We start from the raw sequence: 18,180 nt of genomic DNA, 5'->3' as shown, positions 1-18,180 counted from the left end.
TGCACACTGTGAGTCTTCGGCACTGGGTGGTCGTGTGACCGCAGGTATGCAATATGTATATTTCCTTCCACATTCCGACTAGACTGTCTGGTCTCGCTCAATACACTTGCATTGAGCAAGGCTGCGCCCAACTACTCAGCATACGACTACATGCATGTAATTCAAATAACTGCGGTCACGTCTACAAGTATGTGATTTGCATGTATGTAGTCAAGTGACCGACTAGATGGGCGAAGTCTCGCTTGATGCAAGTGTATTGAGCAAGGCCGGACCCAGTCTAGTCGAATTGTGGCTGGAAGTATGCAAATTGCATACTTGCAGTCACATGACTGCCCATTCCTGGAGAATCCTCTCAGCATGCAGGATATGAGGATTCACAGTGCTGCGGTCACACAGAGTGAGTGCAGACTTGTAGCCTAAGCCTGGGCAACATCTTTAAGCATTTATGGCAAAACCAGTAACTGAGTTAGAGTAGTGGATAACCTCTTTAAATCTCTTGGCATGCTGTCATGTAGCTTCTCTGAGTAGTTAACTGAAATGGCTTCACACCATCTTGAAGGAGGTCCCTGTTCCCAGAGGTGCTGTGTACTTGTTAGTTGCTTTGCCTTCACTGTGCGGTCAAACTCATCCCAAACCATCTTATTTGCGATTAGGTGATTGTTGAGGCCATTTATCTGACACAGCACTCCATCCCTCTCCTCCTCGGTCACTTAGCCTGCAGGTGTGTTTTGTATCATGATCCTGTTGCAAACACAAATGGTTCCACTAAGTGCAAAACAGATTTGATTGCAGGCCATTGCAGAAAGCAGTGATAGCAATGCTGGGTAATTGAGCCTTTAATTTGGTATAAACCACACGGTTTCCTCCCACATTCCAGAGACATACTGATAGGGAATCTAGATTGTGAGCCTCAATGGGGACAGTGCTGATAATGTCTGTAAAGCGCTGTGGAATTAATGGCGCTATATAAGTGAGTAAAATAAAATAATAATAATAAACAGTGTCCCCCACCAGAGCATCCCCACACCATCTCATCTTCCCCTCCATGCTTTACAGTGGGCACCACACATGTAGAAAGTATCGGCTCATATTTTCAGCATCTCAAGGACATTGCAGTTAGTACCCAAAATCTTAAGTATTGTCTCATCAGATAACAATACAGATTTCCTGTAATCTAATGTCCAGTCCTTGTGTTGCTTGACCCAAAGAAGTCTCTTGTTTGCTGTCCACAGTAATGGCTTCTTTGCAGCAATTCAACCATAAAGGCCACTTTTCACAGACTCCTCTTGACAGTTGATGTTGAATTGTGTTTACTACTTGATGTCTGTACATCATTTATTAGTGCTATTATCTGAGGTGCTGTCAACTTGCAGTTTCTGAGTCTGATAACTTTGATGAACTTATTCCCTGCAGCAGAGGTAATTCTTGATCTTTCTTTCCCTTTGGTGGTCCTCATGAGAGACCGTTTCATCACATCAAGTTATGGTTTTCATGACTGTACATGAGGATACTTTCAAATGTTCTAGCAATTTTCTAGATTGAATGCTCTTCATGTTTTAAAGCACACATCTCAAACTCTGGCCCGTGAGCCACATTTGGCCCACAGGGTGATTATATTTGGCCCGTGACGCTGGCAATGCCCCTCCCTCAGCATTGCACCTTCAATTCTATTGGCATCCTGGATTTCACGCCCACTGTGTCAAGCAGTGAAGAGCTGTAGAAGACATGCTGCAGAGACTGGAGCAGCGGGGGACCGGCTTAGAGGTATTTTCATTTATTTTTTGGGGCCCATTATATTGTATGGAGGACTATGTGGGGCCCATTATACTGTATGGAGGACTATGTGGGGTTATTACACTGTATGGAGGACTATGTGGGGTCATTATTCTGTATGGAGGACTATGTAAGTTCATTATACTGCATAAAGGACTACGTAGGGCCCATTATTCTGTATGGAGGACTATGTGGGGCCATTATACTGTATGGAGGACTAAGTGGGATTCATTATTTTGTATGGACGACTATGTGGAGCCACTATTCTGTAAGGAAAAACTTCAATTGTAGACATTTTTTTTAATAAATAAGGTTTGCCTGCGACTTTGTCCAAGTTTTTAATTTTGGCCCTCTGTGTATTTGAGTTTGATATCCCTATTTTAAAGTAATGATGGACTGTCGTTTCCCCTTTACGTATTCAAGTGGTTCTTGCCGTATTCTAGCTTAGAACAGTTGTGGAATCGGGCTCAGCAATGTATGGAACTGTGTACTAACACTGCCTCTGCAAAACACACCCAATGGCCGCAAACACTTTCTGAAGGCTGGGGATTTCAAAAATGTACTCTTGACAAGGCCTGTTCATTGGAAGCCATTCCAGGTGATTCCCAGATGAAGCTGCTTGAGAGAATGCCAAGGTGGTGTAAAATTGTAATCAGAGTAAAAATGGGTACTTTGAGGATTAACACATATTCTGGTTTATTTCACACACACGTTTCTTTACTCCTTGTTTTTTTTTATGTATTCCTTCGTGGTTTTGCTGCTTTCAGTCTGAATCTACAATGTGCACAATTCTGTGTAGCTAAGGAAAACCATTGCATGAACAGGTGTGTCCAAAATTTTGGACGGGGAAAAAAAGTTAACCGCTTGGCATTTTACAAGCATTTTAACCCCAACAAAAACCCTGGGAATATGCTGGGAAGCAAATAGCTGCTCACTAATTACAGCAGAACACAAGCAATGACTATTCAGCATCTGGAAGGCTTCCAAAGCCAGGATCATCAACACTCCCCATCTCTGGACGGCTTTATGTACCCTGCGTGAGAGATACTGAACAGACAATGTGTGTCAGGAAATAAAAGACAAAGACTTATAGCAAACACAAATTTTAATGAAAAATTTATACAACACTTCTAGCTATATAGAGACCAGAAATATTTATTATTTATTGCAACTCATTAGAATATGTACAGTCTATACAGTAAGTGCTGAATATTACATAAAAGGGACATTTATACCAACCAGTACAAAAAAGAACAGCGGTGCTGCCATGAGCAAATAGGTTACAGTGTAATCCCAGGGAATAAAAACAGTGACTTGCCTGGTTGTCATTCTCAACACTACCCTTTGCTTCAGGAGATTTTTTATGGCTCCTCCAGTAATATATACAATAGATATAAACACACTTCATTTCATTTGCAGTTTTGATGGAGTCTTCTTCATATCTTGGTGAAATAAAGACTAACTTTGCTCCATGCCGGCCATGAGAGATAAAGCCAAAGATTCCACTAAGACAATGAAAGTAGTAGATATAGTCAGTAACAACCCGCAAGAGCTAATTTCATAACTTTATGGCCATGTTCATATTCAGCATAATCACTGTATTTTTCCCAATTATTATTATTATTATTATTTTTTTTTTTTTTAAAGTAGAAAGTAAATTTAATAGTTTGAGCAATGTGGATGTGATTTTATGCCAACTGTGTATTTAATAAGTATTTTGGTGTGTTTTTCTATTATCGCAATTGCAGATCAATGTACATAAAAAAACAAAAAAAACAAAGCAAAACATTTTTTTACAATTATGAAATATTTTGGGGAGAACACATGCAGAAAAAAAAGCATTTACACAAAGAGGGAACATGACTGTAGGGTGAGTTTTTACATACAAATTTTCCAATGTAGGAGTTTACCACGGATCCATAGCAAACCCACAACCAAACAAGTTACAAAATTCCCATGTGAGGGCTCCTTCACAAGTCAGTGATATTTTTCATATGCAAAAAAAAACGGTCCTTGTTTTGATCATTGTCATCAGAGTTTGGTCAGAGTGTCATCAGTTTTTCTTGAATGAAAAGTGAACTAACGAAGGTTTCGCAACCTTTTCATATGGCATTCGAGTGCTGTCCAACTTTTTCACGGACCCATACACTTGCATTTCACGGACCCATAAGACTTGTATCAATATAGAACGTCTCCATTATTTTTGTGCTGACCATTTGGTCAGAGGAAAAAGAAAAATCAGACATTATGAACTACATAAAAAGACTATCACAGGTAGTGTTCTCCGTGAAAAATACAGATAGCACTCATACAAGAAAAACAGACATGTGAAGGAGACCTTAAATGTGAATTTGTCACAGATTTTACCCTCTGCAAGATGAAATTTGGTCAGAAAATCCTCGGCAAAACCCTAGTAAAGCAATTTTGGCCTTTTGAATTTTTTTCTGTTTAACCAATCAGGTTAATTATTTGTAAATTTTGCTAGATCACACTTTTCTAGATGTGGTGATACCAAAAGTGTTTGTTTTTTTTAATTATCCAGTTTAAACGAGGAAAAGGGGAAGAGATTTAAACTTTTGTTTTTTTTTTTATTTTTTTCCATATTTTTTACCCATCACTGTATTTATTAGTCAGTCCCCTTAGGGGACTTGAACCTGAGATTGTCTGATCACTTGCACTATATACAGCAATACTGTATATAGTAAAAATCACGTTCTCAATTGAAACCAAGCAACAGGTGGGCTTTCAAAGGGGCTCCATAACGTCAGGCACCGAGATCTTCAACAGACCCACATATGACAGCAGCATCTAACAGGTTAACAGTCGCTTGAGGAGCTCCGTTCCAGCTACGGCTGTTAGAGGCAGGTCCTGGCTGTGTTATCACCCGCTGAATTCTTGTGTACCTGGTAGCCACGTTAAGGAGTCTCTCAAAATACCAGGAAGCCACCAATGTGAATACCTCTCTAAGGGACATCCGTCTGCTTATGTGTGGGAAGATCCTACTGCAATTAAAACCACCTGCGGCATAGGGGTGGAGTGCTCAGTCAAAGCTTATACATAGAAACAGGAAAAACTGACGGCACTTCCAATACAAGAAATAGGCTAAGTATGCAAACCTGAAATATATGAAATTTGAATAGCATTTCTCATTTATTTCTATAGCAGTAATGCTATTCAAATTTCATATATTTCATGTTCTCATACTTAGAGTTACAATCTGCTGCTTAGTTTGTTAGTTGTATATGGAGGTAGCTGCTCCTAGCAAGCACCTGTTCACACCTATTTCTTGTTTTGGAAGTGCCGTCAGTTTTTTCTGTTTCTGTTATCACCCGGTGAGCCCGCTTCATACACCTGCTACCTACTTGGGCTGTACATGTACGGTGGATGTCGGTAATGGGTCAACCTGTAGTCAAGATGGGAGATATTAGATTTTGGATAACAATAACTATTTACAGCAGGTCCCTGAGCAAAATAAATATAGAGACTAAAAATCTTTATAAGAATGTCTGCTTTTGTATCAATTTCAATGCAAGATAGCAGATCAGATCTTACAAGCAGATAATATACATTCCTCAACATTAGAAAAGCAACGCCAATGAGGAAAAGTTGTGGAATTATGGAAATCACAGGATAAATAGACAAGTTAATGATGTGCTAATGAAAAATAGACACAAAATTTTCTCAACATCTTTGATTTATTCAGTGTCGAGAATGAGCGCCACCCGCAGAAGTACACGCACATACAAGGTTTGTCATGCCACCAATAAGTTATTAATGGCTGTCTGAGAAATGTTCTGCCATACTAAATGTATTTGGGCACGCAAAATCACCAAGATCCGCTGCTGGCAGTTCATTTTGCAATTGCCGATCAACGACATCTTAGTTGTGTTCGATGGGAAACAAGTCCGGAGATGCTGCAGGCGTGGCAGAACACTCCTCCCACAACCATTAACCCCTTACTGGCTTCTGATGTACAGTTACATCATTTGTTGGCTCACTGACTTTGACGCAATCATCTGCCGGAAAAGATGTGGGTTCGCAAGCCGAACCCGCATCTTTTCCTGCAGATGATGGCTGTGTTTTTCAGCCATCATCTGCCTCTAACACCTTGGTTGAGCCGAGTTTGGCTCAACCTATTAAATGCCGTTATCAATGTCTGATAGCGGCATTTACAACACGCCAGCAAGGTGGCACGTTATTCTATGCTTCCATCGGCGTGCCCGTGACGCAATCGCGAGGAGCTGATGGGTTGCCATGACCACCAGGGGTCTGCTGAAAATCTGTGCTCGACATGAATGTACTCCTGTATAAGCCAGCTTGTAGCTGACGTTCATAGGAGACCGTGATTTTCGCTACACATACCAGCACTGTATCATTGCTATGCATAGTACAAGCGATCGGAGGATCGCAGGTTCAAGCCTTTAAGGGGGCTAACAGATACAGTAGAAAGTGAAAAATAAAGTTTTTAAAAATATGAAGGAAAAAAAAAATTTTAAATTGTGGGATTGCACTTTTTTCTGCAATTTCACCACACTTCAAATTTTATTCCCGCTTTTCAGTACAACTCATCCTGCAAAAAAACAAGCCCTTATACGGCTATGCGGACGAAAAAATAAAAAAGTTATGGCACTTGGAAGAAGGTGAGGAAAAACAAAAATGAAACATTGGAAATTGCCCGTGTCGGGAAGGGGCTTAATAGCCTCATTGACAACATGGCAAGGTGTGCAAGGCGGAAATGCACGGTCCTGAATAAATATTGTTTCTATTTTTTCAGAATTTATATACATACTTACAGTGTGGAAACGACCCTCTGCAGACGGCTTTATTTAATACTTTCACAAGAAACTTGTGACAGTTTGTAAAATCAGATTCCATTTTCAGGATAGATTCCACCCTGAATATATAAATTAAAAAAAACAAACATTATATGTTACCACAAGATTTTCCACATTTAACAATTCATCAAACACTTTAGGCGACAAAACTGCCACATCAAAGTCTCTAATTTTTGCGCAACACATTGAGCAAACACACGGGGCCTTATTGTGTATTTCTACACTAGCACTGTAAAAATGTGCAAAAGTGCCATAGGGTCTTATCTAAGTGTAAAAAGGTAAAAGATAAGGGGACGTGCTCACCTTATAGGGTTGTGTGTGACATAACCACTATTATGACGCAACTGACAGCAGCTGCAACATCCACAGATGATCAAAGTCGTAATGTATAAACAGGAATAGTGGATTTCTAATGCGCTGCAAGATCCAAAGGCAAAGTCATTAAAAATGGAAAGTGGTTTATTGTCAACGCGTTTCAAAGTCAATAACGACTCTTTCCACAGGTGGTTGTCCTCAGGAAGGAGTCGTTATTGACTTGGAAATGGGTTGACAAAAAAACACTTTTCATTTTTTCTGACTTCGTCTTTGGATCTTGGGATCAGCAGTGCAACTAAAATCCACTATTCTTACACTAGTTATGACATTTTAAAGAAAAAAAAAAGAGCGAGCCTAGGTGGGGGGTTTGCTAGCCACAGATTCGCCATATTTTACATCAGATAATGGCATTAATTATAGAAGAATATTCTCCAGGTCATGACGAGTTCATCTTTGACTCTTGTGCCCAAACAACCCCAAAGATGTGCCAAATTCATTAAGAGTTGTGCGTCTTCTAATAAATTTGGCACATCTTACTCCAGCGGAGCGGAGTGTTAATCAAGAAAGGCGTAATCCCCCCCCCCTCGTGTGCTTGCAGCACTTGGTCAAATTAATTTATCTAATCTTTCAAACAGTCTAAATGATAAGCTGAAGATTACAGGACTAGTTTATACATTGTACATAGAAGATTAATTTAGTCTTAAAGGGACTCTGACAGCACAGAATGACTGTTCAAATCAAATGCAGGGATTCGGTACGTCATGTTGTGGCCAAAAAATTAAGTGCACCATCCCACCGGCTTGTTTTCCAACTATCTTTGACCCCCTTCTTTGATTGACAGCTCTAACCTCAGAGTCAGAAAAGGGATAAGACAGATTGAAAACAAGCAGGTGGGAAGGTGCAGTGAAGTGTTTGGCCACGCCATGATGCATCGAGCGCCTGTACTTGGTTTGAACAGTCATTCTGCACTGACATGAGTCCCTTTAAAGGAAACCTGTCAGGCGATTCACACTGCCTCACCAGGCAGCATGAGTCACGGCCTGTCTGCACTATTGCAGCCAGGAATATATTTTTCTCTGAAACGCTTCAGTATTTCAGAAATGGTATACTTTAGGGTACGTTTCCATGTTCAGGACACGCTGCAGCCCCGACGCTGCAGAACTTCCACACTACGCCCGCACTATTTTATGCAAAATTAGCAGACATTTTTTTACACATGCAGATTTTCCCCATCCAAGCAAGTCTATGGGGATAATCCACATGTTGACCAGCAACAGAAATTGACATGTTGCAGATCTGAAAGACGCGCCGCATGTCAGTTTCCGCGGGTGATCCGCAGGTGCACATGCATGCACAGTGGACATGGGATTTCTAGAAATCCCATACACTATGCTGTAACATCTGGCTGCTGCGGTTTTGACGCTGCATAAATAAGCATCAAAACTGCAGCAAATCCTGAACGTGGGAACGCACTTTTAAAGAGCAGGCCGGTGTCAGCATGAGACTAGTCTCATCTCAGGCTATGGTCCCTGGCCGTCTCTTCCCAGCGCCGCAGCAGGTGGTTGACAGATGTATCCCTCTGTACACACAAGGGAGAGACCTTTCAATCACCTGCAGCAACACTGGGAAGAACGGGCCAGGGACGGCACTGGATTAGTCTGGTTTCCAGTTGAATCTTCAAAGTATATCTTCTATGAAATGCTGGAGCGTTTCAGAGAAAACATATGTGGCTGCAATCGTGCATCTATGCTTTGATTCATGCAGCCCGCAGTTTGTGTGGCATGAACTGTCTGACAGGTTCCCTTTAACTCACCATCCATCTAATGTGTATGGGGGAGGGGTGGGGACACCACTCTCTCTCCAGGGACAACGTCAGGGAGAATGGACAAGCATGTCTAGCTTTACTTTTCAATTTTACATCATTTTACTTACTTCCATGCTCCAAAACCAGCATGCCAGCGGTCAGCAAACATCAGCACAACATTCATTACTTTCATTATTGCTTCTTTTACAGAGCTCACCTGCAAGAAAAAGTAATGGCACATTCAAAAATATTTTATTATCGAATTCTATGGAGTGCAGGGTTTTTACAACTAAATTTAAAAAAAAAAAATTCTTAAAATCAGGTGTGAAAAAGGTTGAAGTTGAAAATATGTCACATGTATAAACATGTGCACTCTTTACGTTATATATGTACGCCAGCCATAGGAAGGACAAGAAAGGCGTCTACTGTGGTACCGAGTGGGCTGAATTTAGCATACTGCATGCACCATTAGACACAATTTTAACATTTATTTTAGCAGACTTAGAATTTCAGGCACCTTACACCACAGGTAATAATAAATCCTACTCATAATTTACGTTGGCACATTTAGTGAATCTACAGACAGTGCAAGCAGAAATACCCTATAGCCATTTTCTGGATGAATTATGTTCTGCATGTTGTTTTCTCAATAATCAGGTAATCATATATAAACAAATTAAAAGGTCCAACATCATCTTTTCCTACCTTTTCCCTTAAAAGACACCGATCATGAATAGTAGACAGATATCTATAATGAATTTTTATTAGTTGGTCCAGATCTTTTGCTTCCTCTACTTGATGTTGAAATTCCAGTCCTGTGCTATGAAGAATCTATGAAAAAAAATTCTTATTTAATAAATGTACAGGTTTTTTTCTGACTTACATTTTGGAATGTAATTAATATAATGCAAAGGTAAATCATGCATTTCTACTTAAATACAAACATTTGCATACTTAAAGTAATATATAAAAAAGGATTACAGTCTACAATATAAAGTCTGTGTAATGCCCCTTATGTAATGACCCAGAGGGGGCCATTACATCGGTACACCAGTCATTAAACAGCATACTGCCCCATCCTTCTCCCTAGGCTGCGCTCATCATTTCATATATTATTGGTAGATAAAATGCCAACCCTGGTCATCATGTAATTGTGTAAGCTGTTGACAAAATGCATCAGCTTGACTCGGAGGAGAAACATGCGGTGGATTTGCTGCTCCTTAGATTCGGTTTGTGTTACTAGACGAGCAAGAAGCTGTTGCTGCTCAGATCCGGATTCATTCTTTGGAGATTCCTTCTCCGCCATACTAGCAAGTCCTGTGAAAATATCAATAATAAAAAGCAATTACAGGCATAACAAGATTGACATAATTTATCATTGCTGGTCTATCCTAAATGAGAGAAGGGCCTGACCCCGTGGGCACTCGTCCCCCAACAATGGAGCCATGGCACTCTCCTGAATGTACTGACTACAAGTTCCAGACACAAGACATAGACATGACTGGGTTGAGTAATGCTGTGAAGGGGTTTCTCTGCTTCAGAAATTTCCAAGACAACTTCCGATCTGCTGACTGAGGATGGGGGAAGGTCCCATGGTCAGACTGAGTAATCACACATCAGCGGCCTACCCCAAGCATAAGGCATTAATGTAAAACCCTATCAAAACCCAAGTAAAATGGGTTGCCCCAAGTTCCTGTTATCCCTGAATGATCGTATAGGGGGTTTACTTATACATTGCTGGGGGTCCGAGCCCCGATTGAATGGAGCGAGAGTCAGGCACGCACACCTGCCCTGCATTCATTCTCTATGGGATGCTGGTCATAGCTTAGTGCATCATTCGGCTATCTCCTATAGAGAATGACTGGAGGGAAGGTGCGCAATTCTGCTGCATTCAGACCGGGATCTTCAGAGCCCAATCTTTGTATCGTGGAGGTCCCCAGCGGAAGGACTCCCAGCAATCAGTAAGATAATCCCTAATCTATTGATGGGGAATAATCTAGCAGCTTATAACAAGCCCTTTAAGTTATTACCTTAGTAAAACTTGCACAGATATTCCAATTCTACTAAACCTTAATAGAATGAAGGTGTTCTTACCATTAAATTGCAGGACATCCAAACTGTATTTTGCCCATTTTATTAGTAGCAAAAGCAGAAAGATCTGATTATAAATCTTTTGGCACTCTGAGCTTATAACAATATCAACAGGCCAAGGCACCTAGAGCAATAGAAATAAGACAGGCAGATGAGAAGACACATCGTATATATCACATGCAGAAAATGTTAGATGGTTAGACATGTACGATAACAGTCAGCCCAATTCAGAACCAGACGAAAGTTATTACCCAGCACCCCTCCATGGTTATCTAGCAGCAAGACCTTTAAATCCAATGCAGGATACAATCTTAAATAAGGAAAAAGCAGGGTATGTACTGGATACAATATGGAGTCACCTTATAACTCGGTACAAGGCCGGGTATATACTGAATACAATATGGAGTCGCCTTATAACTCCGTACAAGGACGGGTAAGTACTGGATACAATATGGAGTCACCTTATAACTCCATACAAGGCCGGGTATTATTATTATTATTTATTATTATAGAACCATTATTCCATTGCGCTTTACATGTTTAAAAGAGGTATACATAGCAAACAACAAGTACAATGATTTCAACAAAAACGTGTCAGCGACTGGTACAGGAGGAGCGAGGACCCTGCCCTCGAGGGCCACAACCTACAGGGGATGGGTGAGGATACAGTAGGTGAGGGTAGAGCTGGTCGTGCAGCGGTATGGTGGAGTGAGAGTTACTGAAGGTTGTAGGCTTGTCGGAAGAGATGGGTCTTCAGGTTCCTTTTGAAGGTTTCCACGGTAGGCGAGAGTCTGATGCTTTGGGGTACAGAGTTCCAGAATAGGGGGGTGCACAGGAGAAATCTTGTATGCGATTGTGGGAAGAGGAGATAAGAGGGGAGTAGAGAAGGAGATCTTGTGAGGATCGGAGGTTGAGTGCAGGTAAGTACTGGGAGACTAGGTCACAGATGTATGGAGACAGGTTGTGGATGGCTTTGTATGCCATGGTTAGGGTTTTGAACTGGAGTCTCTGAGCAATGGGGAGCCAGTGAAGAGATTGACAGAGAGGAGAGGCCGGGTAATAGCAGGGGACATGTTGATTAGTCGGGCAGCAGAATTTAGGATAGATTGGAGGGGTGCGAGAGTGGTATAAGGGAGGCCACAGAGCAGGAAGTTGCAGTAGTCGAGGCGGAAGATGATGAGGGCGTGCACTAGTGTTTTTGCAGATTCGTGGTTGAGGAATATGCGGATCCGGGAAATATTTTTTGAACTGGAGTTGGCAGGAAGTGGAAAGGGCTTGGATATGAGGTTTTAAGGAGAGATCGGAGTCAAGGGTTACCCCGAGGCAGCAAGCTTGAGGGATTGGGGAGAGTGGACAGCCATTGACTTTGATAGATAGGTCAGATGGGGGGGTTGAGCGAGATGATGGAAAGATGATGAATTCAGTTTTATCCATATTAAGTTTTAGGACTCTAGCAGAGAAGAAAGATGAAATAGCGCACAGGTAGTGTGGGATTCTGGTTAGTAAGGAGGTGATATCAGGTCCAGAGCGGTAGATCTGTGTGTCATCAGCATAGAGGTGATACTGAAAGCCGTGAGACTATGAGCTGTCCCAAGCTGAAGGTGTAGATGGAGAAGAGCAGGGGTCCTAGAACTGAGCCTTGGGGAACACTGACAGATAGGTGGCGAGGAGTGGAGGTGGTGTGTGAGACGCTGAATGTCCGGTCTGTTAAGTATGAACAGATCCAAGATAGGGCAAAGTCTGTGATGCCGAGAGATGAGACAGTCTGTAGAAAGAGGGAATGGTCTACTGTGTCAAAGGCAGATGACAGGTCCAGAAGGAGAAGGACAGAGTAGTGTTGCTTGGATTTGGCAGTCAGTAGGTCGTTGGTGACTTTATTCAGATTGGAGGCGGTCAAAGAGGGAACAGGAGGAGAGGTTGGAGGACAGCTCAACATGAACGTGTTGTTCCAGTAGTTTTGAGGCATAGGGGAGAAGGGGAGATAGCTAGACAGAGAGGATGAGTCAAGGGATGGATTTTTGAGGATGGGTGTGATCGAGGCATGTTTGAAGCATGAGGGGAAGACACCAGTTGCTAGTGACAGATTGAAAAGGTGGGTTAGGGTTGGGATGAAGACTGTGGTAAGATTTGGGATGAGGTGGGACAGGATTGGGTCAAGTTCGCAGGTGGCGAGATGTAACTTGGAGAGTAAAGAGGAAAGCTGATCTTCCGTGATGGCGGAGAAGCTGGTTTTGGAGGAGGAGAGTTGAGTAGATATGAGGAGGGACTGTGGGGACTTAAGGCAAAAGCTTTGTCTGATGGTATCAATCTTCTGCTTGCAGAATGAGGCAAAGTCTTCAGCTGAGATGAGTGGAGAGGGAGGAGAGAATTGAAAGTACTGAATAGCTTCTTAGGGTTGTGAGACAGGGAGGATATGAGAGATGAGAAGTATGTTTGTTTTGCTGCAGTGAGTGTGGACCTGAAAGTAGTGAGGGGTTGTTTGAATGTGGTGAAGTGCTCGTTGGAGTGGGACCTTTTCTATCTTTGCTCAGCACCCTGGAAGCCCGTCTCCGTTCTTTAGTCAGGCTGGTGTGCCGGGGTTGGCTGTTGATTGTTCGAGCTTTGGTATGTATGAGGGGGAAGACCGATTCAAGAGCTGCAGCTGTTGTGGTGGTATAAAAGGCGGCAGCAGCATCTGCATCGTGTAAGGAATTTATGTCTGTAAGGGGGAGGAGGGATTCAGAGAGTGAGTGTAGGTTGAGGTGTTTGAGATTTCTGCGAGATTGTACAAGTTTCTGGATGGGGGGATTGGGGACCTGGAGAGGAGAGGGGAGAGAATGTGAGTAAGTTGTTGTCAGAAAGAGGGAGAAGAGAGTTAGAGAGTAGTCTTGAGCGAATTTCAAATTAGTGTTCGTGGTTCCGACTTGTTCGCGGCAAAAAAAATCGGCCCCGAACACGAATTTGAAATGTCGAACAAATTCGCTCAACACTATTAGAGAGGTTGGATAGGGAACAGAGGCGGGTGAAGATGAGGTCCAGAGTGTGGCCATCTTTGTGAGTGGGGGCTGAAGACCATTGAGGAAGGCCAAAGGAGGAAGTGAGGGATAGAAGCTTAGAGACAGATGGGTGGGAAGTGTCAATGGGGATGTTGAAGTCGCCCATGATGATAGTGGGGATGTCAGCAGAAAGGAAGTCCTGAGGAAGTGGTGTGATCACCACGAAATGCACAGAAATAAAGTCTATTTCATCATTACATCAACTTGGATTCCTGTGGTACATTATTCTGATAGGCGAGCAGTGCAGTCTGATGCCCCATTCTCTTCACCCAACAAAGGATCATTGCTTCGGGGTTTGCTTCGGGGCTGCCAATGCCAAGTACAGTGGTTGTGTCTTACACAACCCTAATAGGTGAGTGAATTATCTTTCACAAATATTCCTTTTATCTCGGATAAGACCCTATGTGCGCTCTATATTCCTTCTAGTTACCTTGTTAAGCGGAAAGGAAGTGAAGTAATGAGGTGGTGAAGTGGTCTAAGAAGATGGTGGCTGGCCCTGGGGGGCGGTAGATAACAGCCAATTGGAGGGGGAGCAAATGCGCATGCAGTGCACTTCAAAAGAAGGGAGAGTAATGGAGGGTGGTAAGGTCCACCATAGAGGTAGGGGACGAGGGAGGAGGGGCAATCAAAGGAGATGGCAGGGACAAATTTTGGAACAAAGAGGGGGCAGTCTTACTTCTCCACCTGCACAGTCCTCCTCTTCCTCATCGTCTTTTTTAGAAACAAGGGGCCTCCTTCCCTACAAACTGCGGGAACGCACTGGGCCCCAAACACACAGGTAGTGGGTTGTAGGATAAATGATTTTATAGAGGATAGTGAAAACCAGATAATTAATATATCTTCCTATGCTTTGTCTGATTGTGAGAGGTCTGTCCTTCGGAAAGGCCTCACATTTGTTCCAACAACGAGGTTTGACCCTTTTTCTTGGATAAAAGATATAAACCTCTTTACCAGAAAATTAAAATGGAGAAAGTTTTTCCTGCATAATGACAGATTGAAGTGCCAACATTTGGGCATATCCCTGGAGGATCTCCCGGACGTGTTAACATTATCAGAATTATCAGAGGAGGGACAGAGGAGTCCTGGCCTCGGACCCTTCTCTGATCTGAAACCCAGGAGCAGTAGGATGCCCCCAGTCGGTGACATTGGGGGCATCGACATTTTCCTTAAATTGGTTTCTGAAGAGATCCGCAATATTAACCCAAGGTATGAACCAGCACGTTCTAATTTGTCTTTGGGGGAGAAAAGGGCGTTGGAATCCTTGGGTGCTAATAATGCAGTAGTGTTGAAGCCCTCTGATAAGGGCGGCAACATTGTTGTCTTGGACGATACCCAGTACATCAAAATGTGCCAGGGTCTCCTATCAGATGTGTCCACATACGAAGTTTTACGGAAGGATCCCAGCAGTGAATATATGGTGGGACTATCTAAGATTCTGTCATGTGCACTGACAATGAATCTGCTTTCGAAAAATGAATATGACTTTCCCATTCCGAAATGGCCTGTAACAGCGACGTTCTATGCACTTCCCAAGATACACAAGGGCATCAGTCCCCTCAAGGGAAGACCTATTGTTGCAGGGATTGATGCCCTGTGCCAAAATTCGAGTGTGTATTTGGATAAGGTCCTGAGACCATTTGTTCTAGCCCTCCCATCATATCTGAGGGATACGATGGACGTTTTGAATAAATTAGAAGGTATGTCCATTGATTCCAATACGATTTTGGCCTCAATTGATGTTGAGGCCTTGTATAGTAGCATTCGACATGAAGTGGGCTTAACACCCGTTGAATACTATTTGGAAAGTAGAGGGACACACCTGGGGCCACATAATAAATTTCTCCTGGAACTTTTGGATTTTGTACTACGACATCATTTTTTCCTATACAATGGGAAGTACTACCACCCACTCAGGGGCACAGCGATGGGGAGCCCTTGTGCCCCTACGTACACTAATTTGCTCCTGGGTTGGTGGGAGGATACTGTTGTGTTCAGGGACGAGGATGTCGTCTGGGCCCCACGGATACTTTTCTGGGGCAGATACATTGACGACATCCTCGTCCTGTGGGCAGGGGATGAGGCATCTTTTCGGACGTTTGTGACACATCTGAATGCAAACCCTATTGGACTATCCTTTACATGCGAGGTGGGAGTGGACGAGATCTCCTTCCTTGATTTAAAAATCTCAAGAAATGGTGATGGGACCTTAGAAACTTCACTGTATCGTAAACCTTCTGCGACCAATAGCCTTCTAGAGTGGGGGAGCTTCCATCCTCCGCCTCTAAAAAGAGGCATTCCTAAGGGACAGTTCCTTAGGGTTCGGAGGAACTGTTCCTCGTGGAATGATTTTCAATCTGAGTCATGTGACCTATCTCATAGGTTTCGAATTAGGGGTTATCCTGAAGGAGTAATAGATAAGGCATATCAACATGCAAGGATAACAGATAGATCGTCCCTCCTCACTCCAAGAGACAGATGCAATTCTGAGTCCATCACACGACTGATAGGTACCTATGATGATCAGTCAAGTAAAGTAATGTGCATTCTTGAAAAATACTGGGGGATCCTACGAGCGGATCCGGATGTGGCGGACTTGGTCTCTAAAACACCCTCGGTTACATATAGGAGGGGGAGATTCGTGAAGGATACAGTCGTACATTGTCACTTTACGCCTAAGATGAAGGAGGTCACATGGTTGAGAAATAGATCTAAGGGTACGTTCAGGTGTGGTCACTGCTCCTTCTGTAAATTTGTTACACCTTCAAAGAGTTTTGTGAGTGCAGTGACTAAACGCACATACGAGATGAAAGATTTCGCCAACTGCAAAACATCAGGAGTGGTGTACCTCTGCACGTGCACGTGTCCAATGGATTATATCGGGAAAACGAAACGTGAATTACGCGTCCGGATAGGTGAGCACCTTGGAGACGTGAGGCATGGCAGAGATACACCACTCGCCAGACATGTAATATCCAAACATGGGGGTGACGTGGGATGCATTTCGTTTAGGGTCTTGGAAGTTGTGGCACGGTCAATCAGGCAGGGTGACTGGAATAAAAAAATACTCCAACGGGAGGCCCGTTGGATCTTTTGGATGGAGTCAATGGCCCCTGGGGGCATTAATGAACAGTTGAGCTTCTCGAGTTTTATCTGATTCCAAGAATGTGATATTAGGGGCCGAATAGAACCAGCCTATATGGTATTGGTCTAATGATCACCATATGTATATACCCATTGTGGCTAAATATGTATCTACATTTTGAGGATTTATTTTTCCCTACTTTAACAGCTTTAAATACTCTGTGAATGATAAATAACATTGTAATATGTGGATAACACTTTAATTATATAATGGTCAGATTCTAACCTTCCTGTTTCTTATATATTAATGTTGAATACTTTCATCCCCTTATGTACAGCGTATATATTTATTTTGCGCTGAATAATTTTGCATATCTTAGCATTGCTGCCGCTTTGTCCGTCTATGGCGCTTTAAGTATGTGGGGTATGTTGGTGGTAGGTGTGCCTGTTAGGCCGGTGTTTACTTTTCTTGCTGGCTACCATGACAACCACTGATAAACGTTTATGGGGATGGGTGCAGACCTTGCCTCCCAATCATGTGCCGCCACATTTGGATGACATCATATCCGGTGGACGTCATTTGCGCACCGTTACTTCTGGGTGCGTGCGTTCCAGATGCGCTTCAGATACTCTTATGCATTCTGGTGATGTCATTTCCGGTGGGCGTCACCAGCATATCGTCACTTCCGGGTGCGTGCGTTCCATGTGCGGTCCACAGACCTGCATCTGGCGGTGGACGCCGGACATGTGCACGATGACAGCAGCGCACATGTTTTTGCGATTAATACTAATTGTGGGGCTGAGCTGTGTTTATAAGGGAGGTGTATGGGCAGGAATTCTTTACACATGCAGCATTGTCTGGCAATCTGGGGTGAGGGATTGAAGTCCTCCCCAGGTCCCCTGATGAACCCTGGTGGAAACTAGGGGGAAACGCGTTGAGACTACTAAGATAAGTGTCATTTTTTATTTATTAATGATAATCTATTTTCTGACTGCTGGAACTAGGGACCATTAAGGTTAAGTGTTACTGTTTACTTACTAATGAAAATTTATATTCTGATTGCCAAAAGGAACAGGGACTAATAATGATAAGTGTCCTTTTTTCTGTCCACTATTGTGTACATCTATGACAGATAAAATCTGGACCTGATACTATGTTATAGATGTTATGTTTTTTCAGATACCAGTACTTAAATCCCATTTGATGTATGGGGAGACATTTATCTGGGTGGGATTCTGTCTTTGG

General features: G+C 42.8%; 1 protein-coding gene across 1 annotated transcript in view; it reads right to left on the bottom strand.

The window, feature by feature from the left end:
- Positions 1-2,907: 2,907 nt before the first annotated feature.
- Positions 2,908-18,180, bottom strand: part of TUBGCP5 (tubulin gamma complex component 5) — a 47,973-nt gene continuing 32,700 nt past the window's right edge. The window contains exons 18-23 of the mRNA XM_073664496.1: positions 10,822-10,942; positions 9,863-10,044; positions 9,433-9,558; positions 8,856-8,944; positions 6,567-6,667; positions 2,908-3,278 (exon numbers count right to left, since the gene is read on the bottom strand). Of these exons, the coding sequence (XP_073520597.1) occupies positions 3,232-3,278; positions 6,567-6,667; positions 8,856-8,944; positions 9,433-9,558; positions 9,863-10,044; positions 10,822-10,942 (666 nt within the window). The 3' untranslated portion in view covers positions 2,908-3,231. The remainder of the gene's footprint in view (positions 3,279-6,566; positions 6,668-8,855; positions 8,945-9,432; positions 9,559-9,862; positions 10,045-10,821; positions 10,943-18,180) is intronic.

The sequence above is a fragment of the Phyllobates terribilis genome, unplaced genomic scaffold, assembly GCF_046119375.1.
Source record: "Phyllobates terribilis strain yellow unplaced genomic scaffold, ASM4611937v1 Scaffold_2__4_contigs__length_985480577, whole genome shotgun sequence".
Classification (NCBI taxonomy): Eukaryota; Metazoa; Chordata; class Amphibia; order Anura; family Dendrobatidae; genus Phyllobates; species Phyllobates terribilis.
Note: the sequence above shows the minus strand (reverse complement) of the source record. Positions and strands in the feature narration are given on the sequence as shown.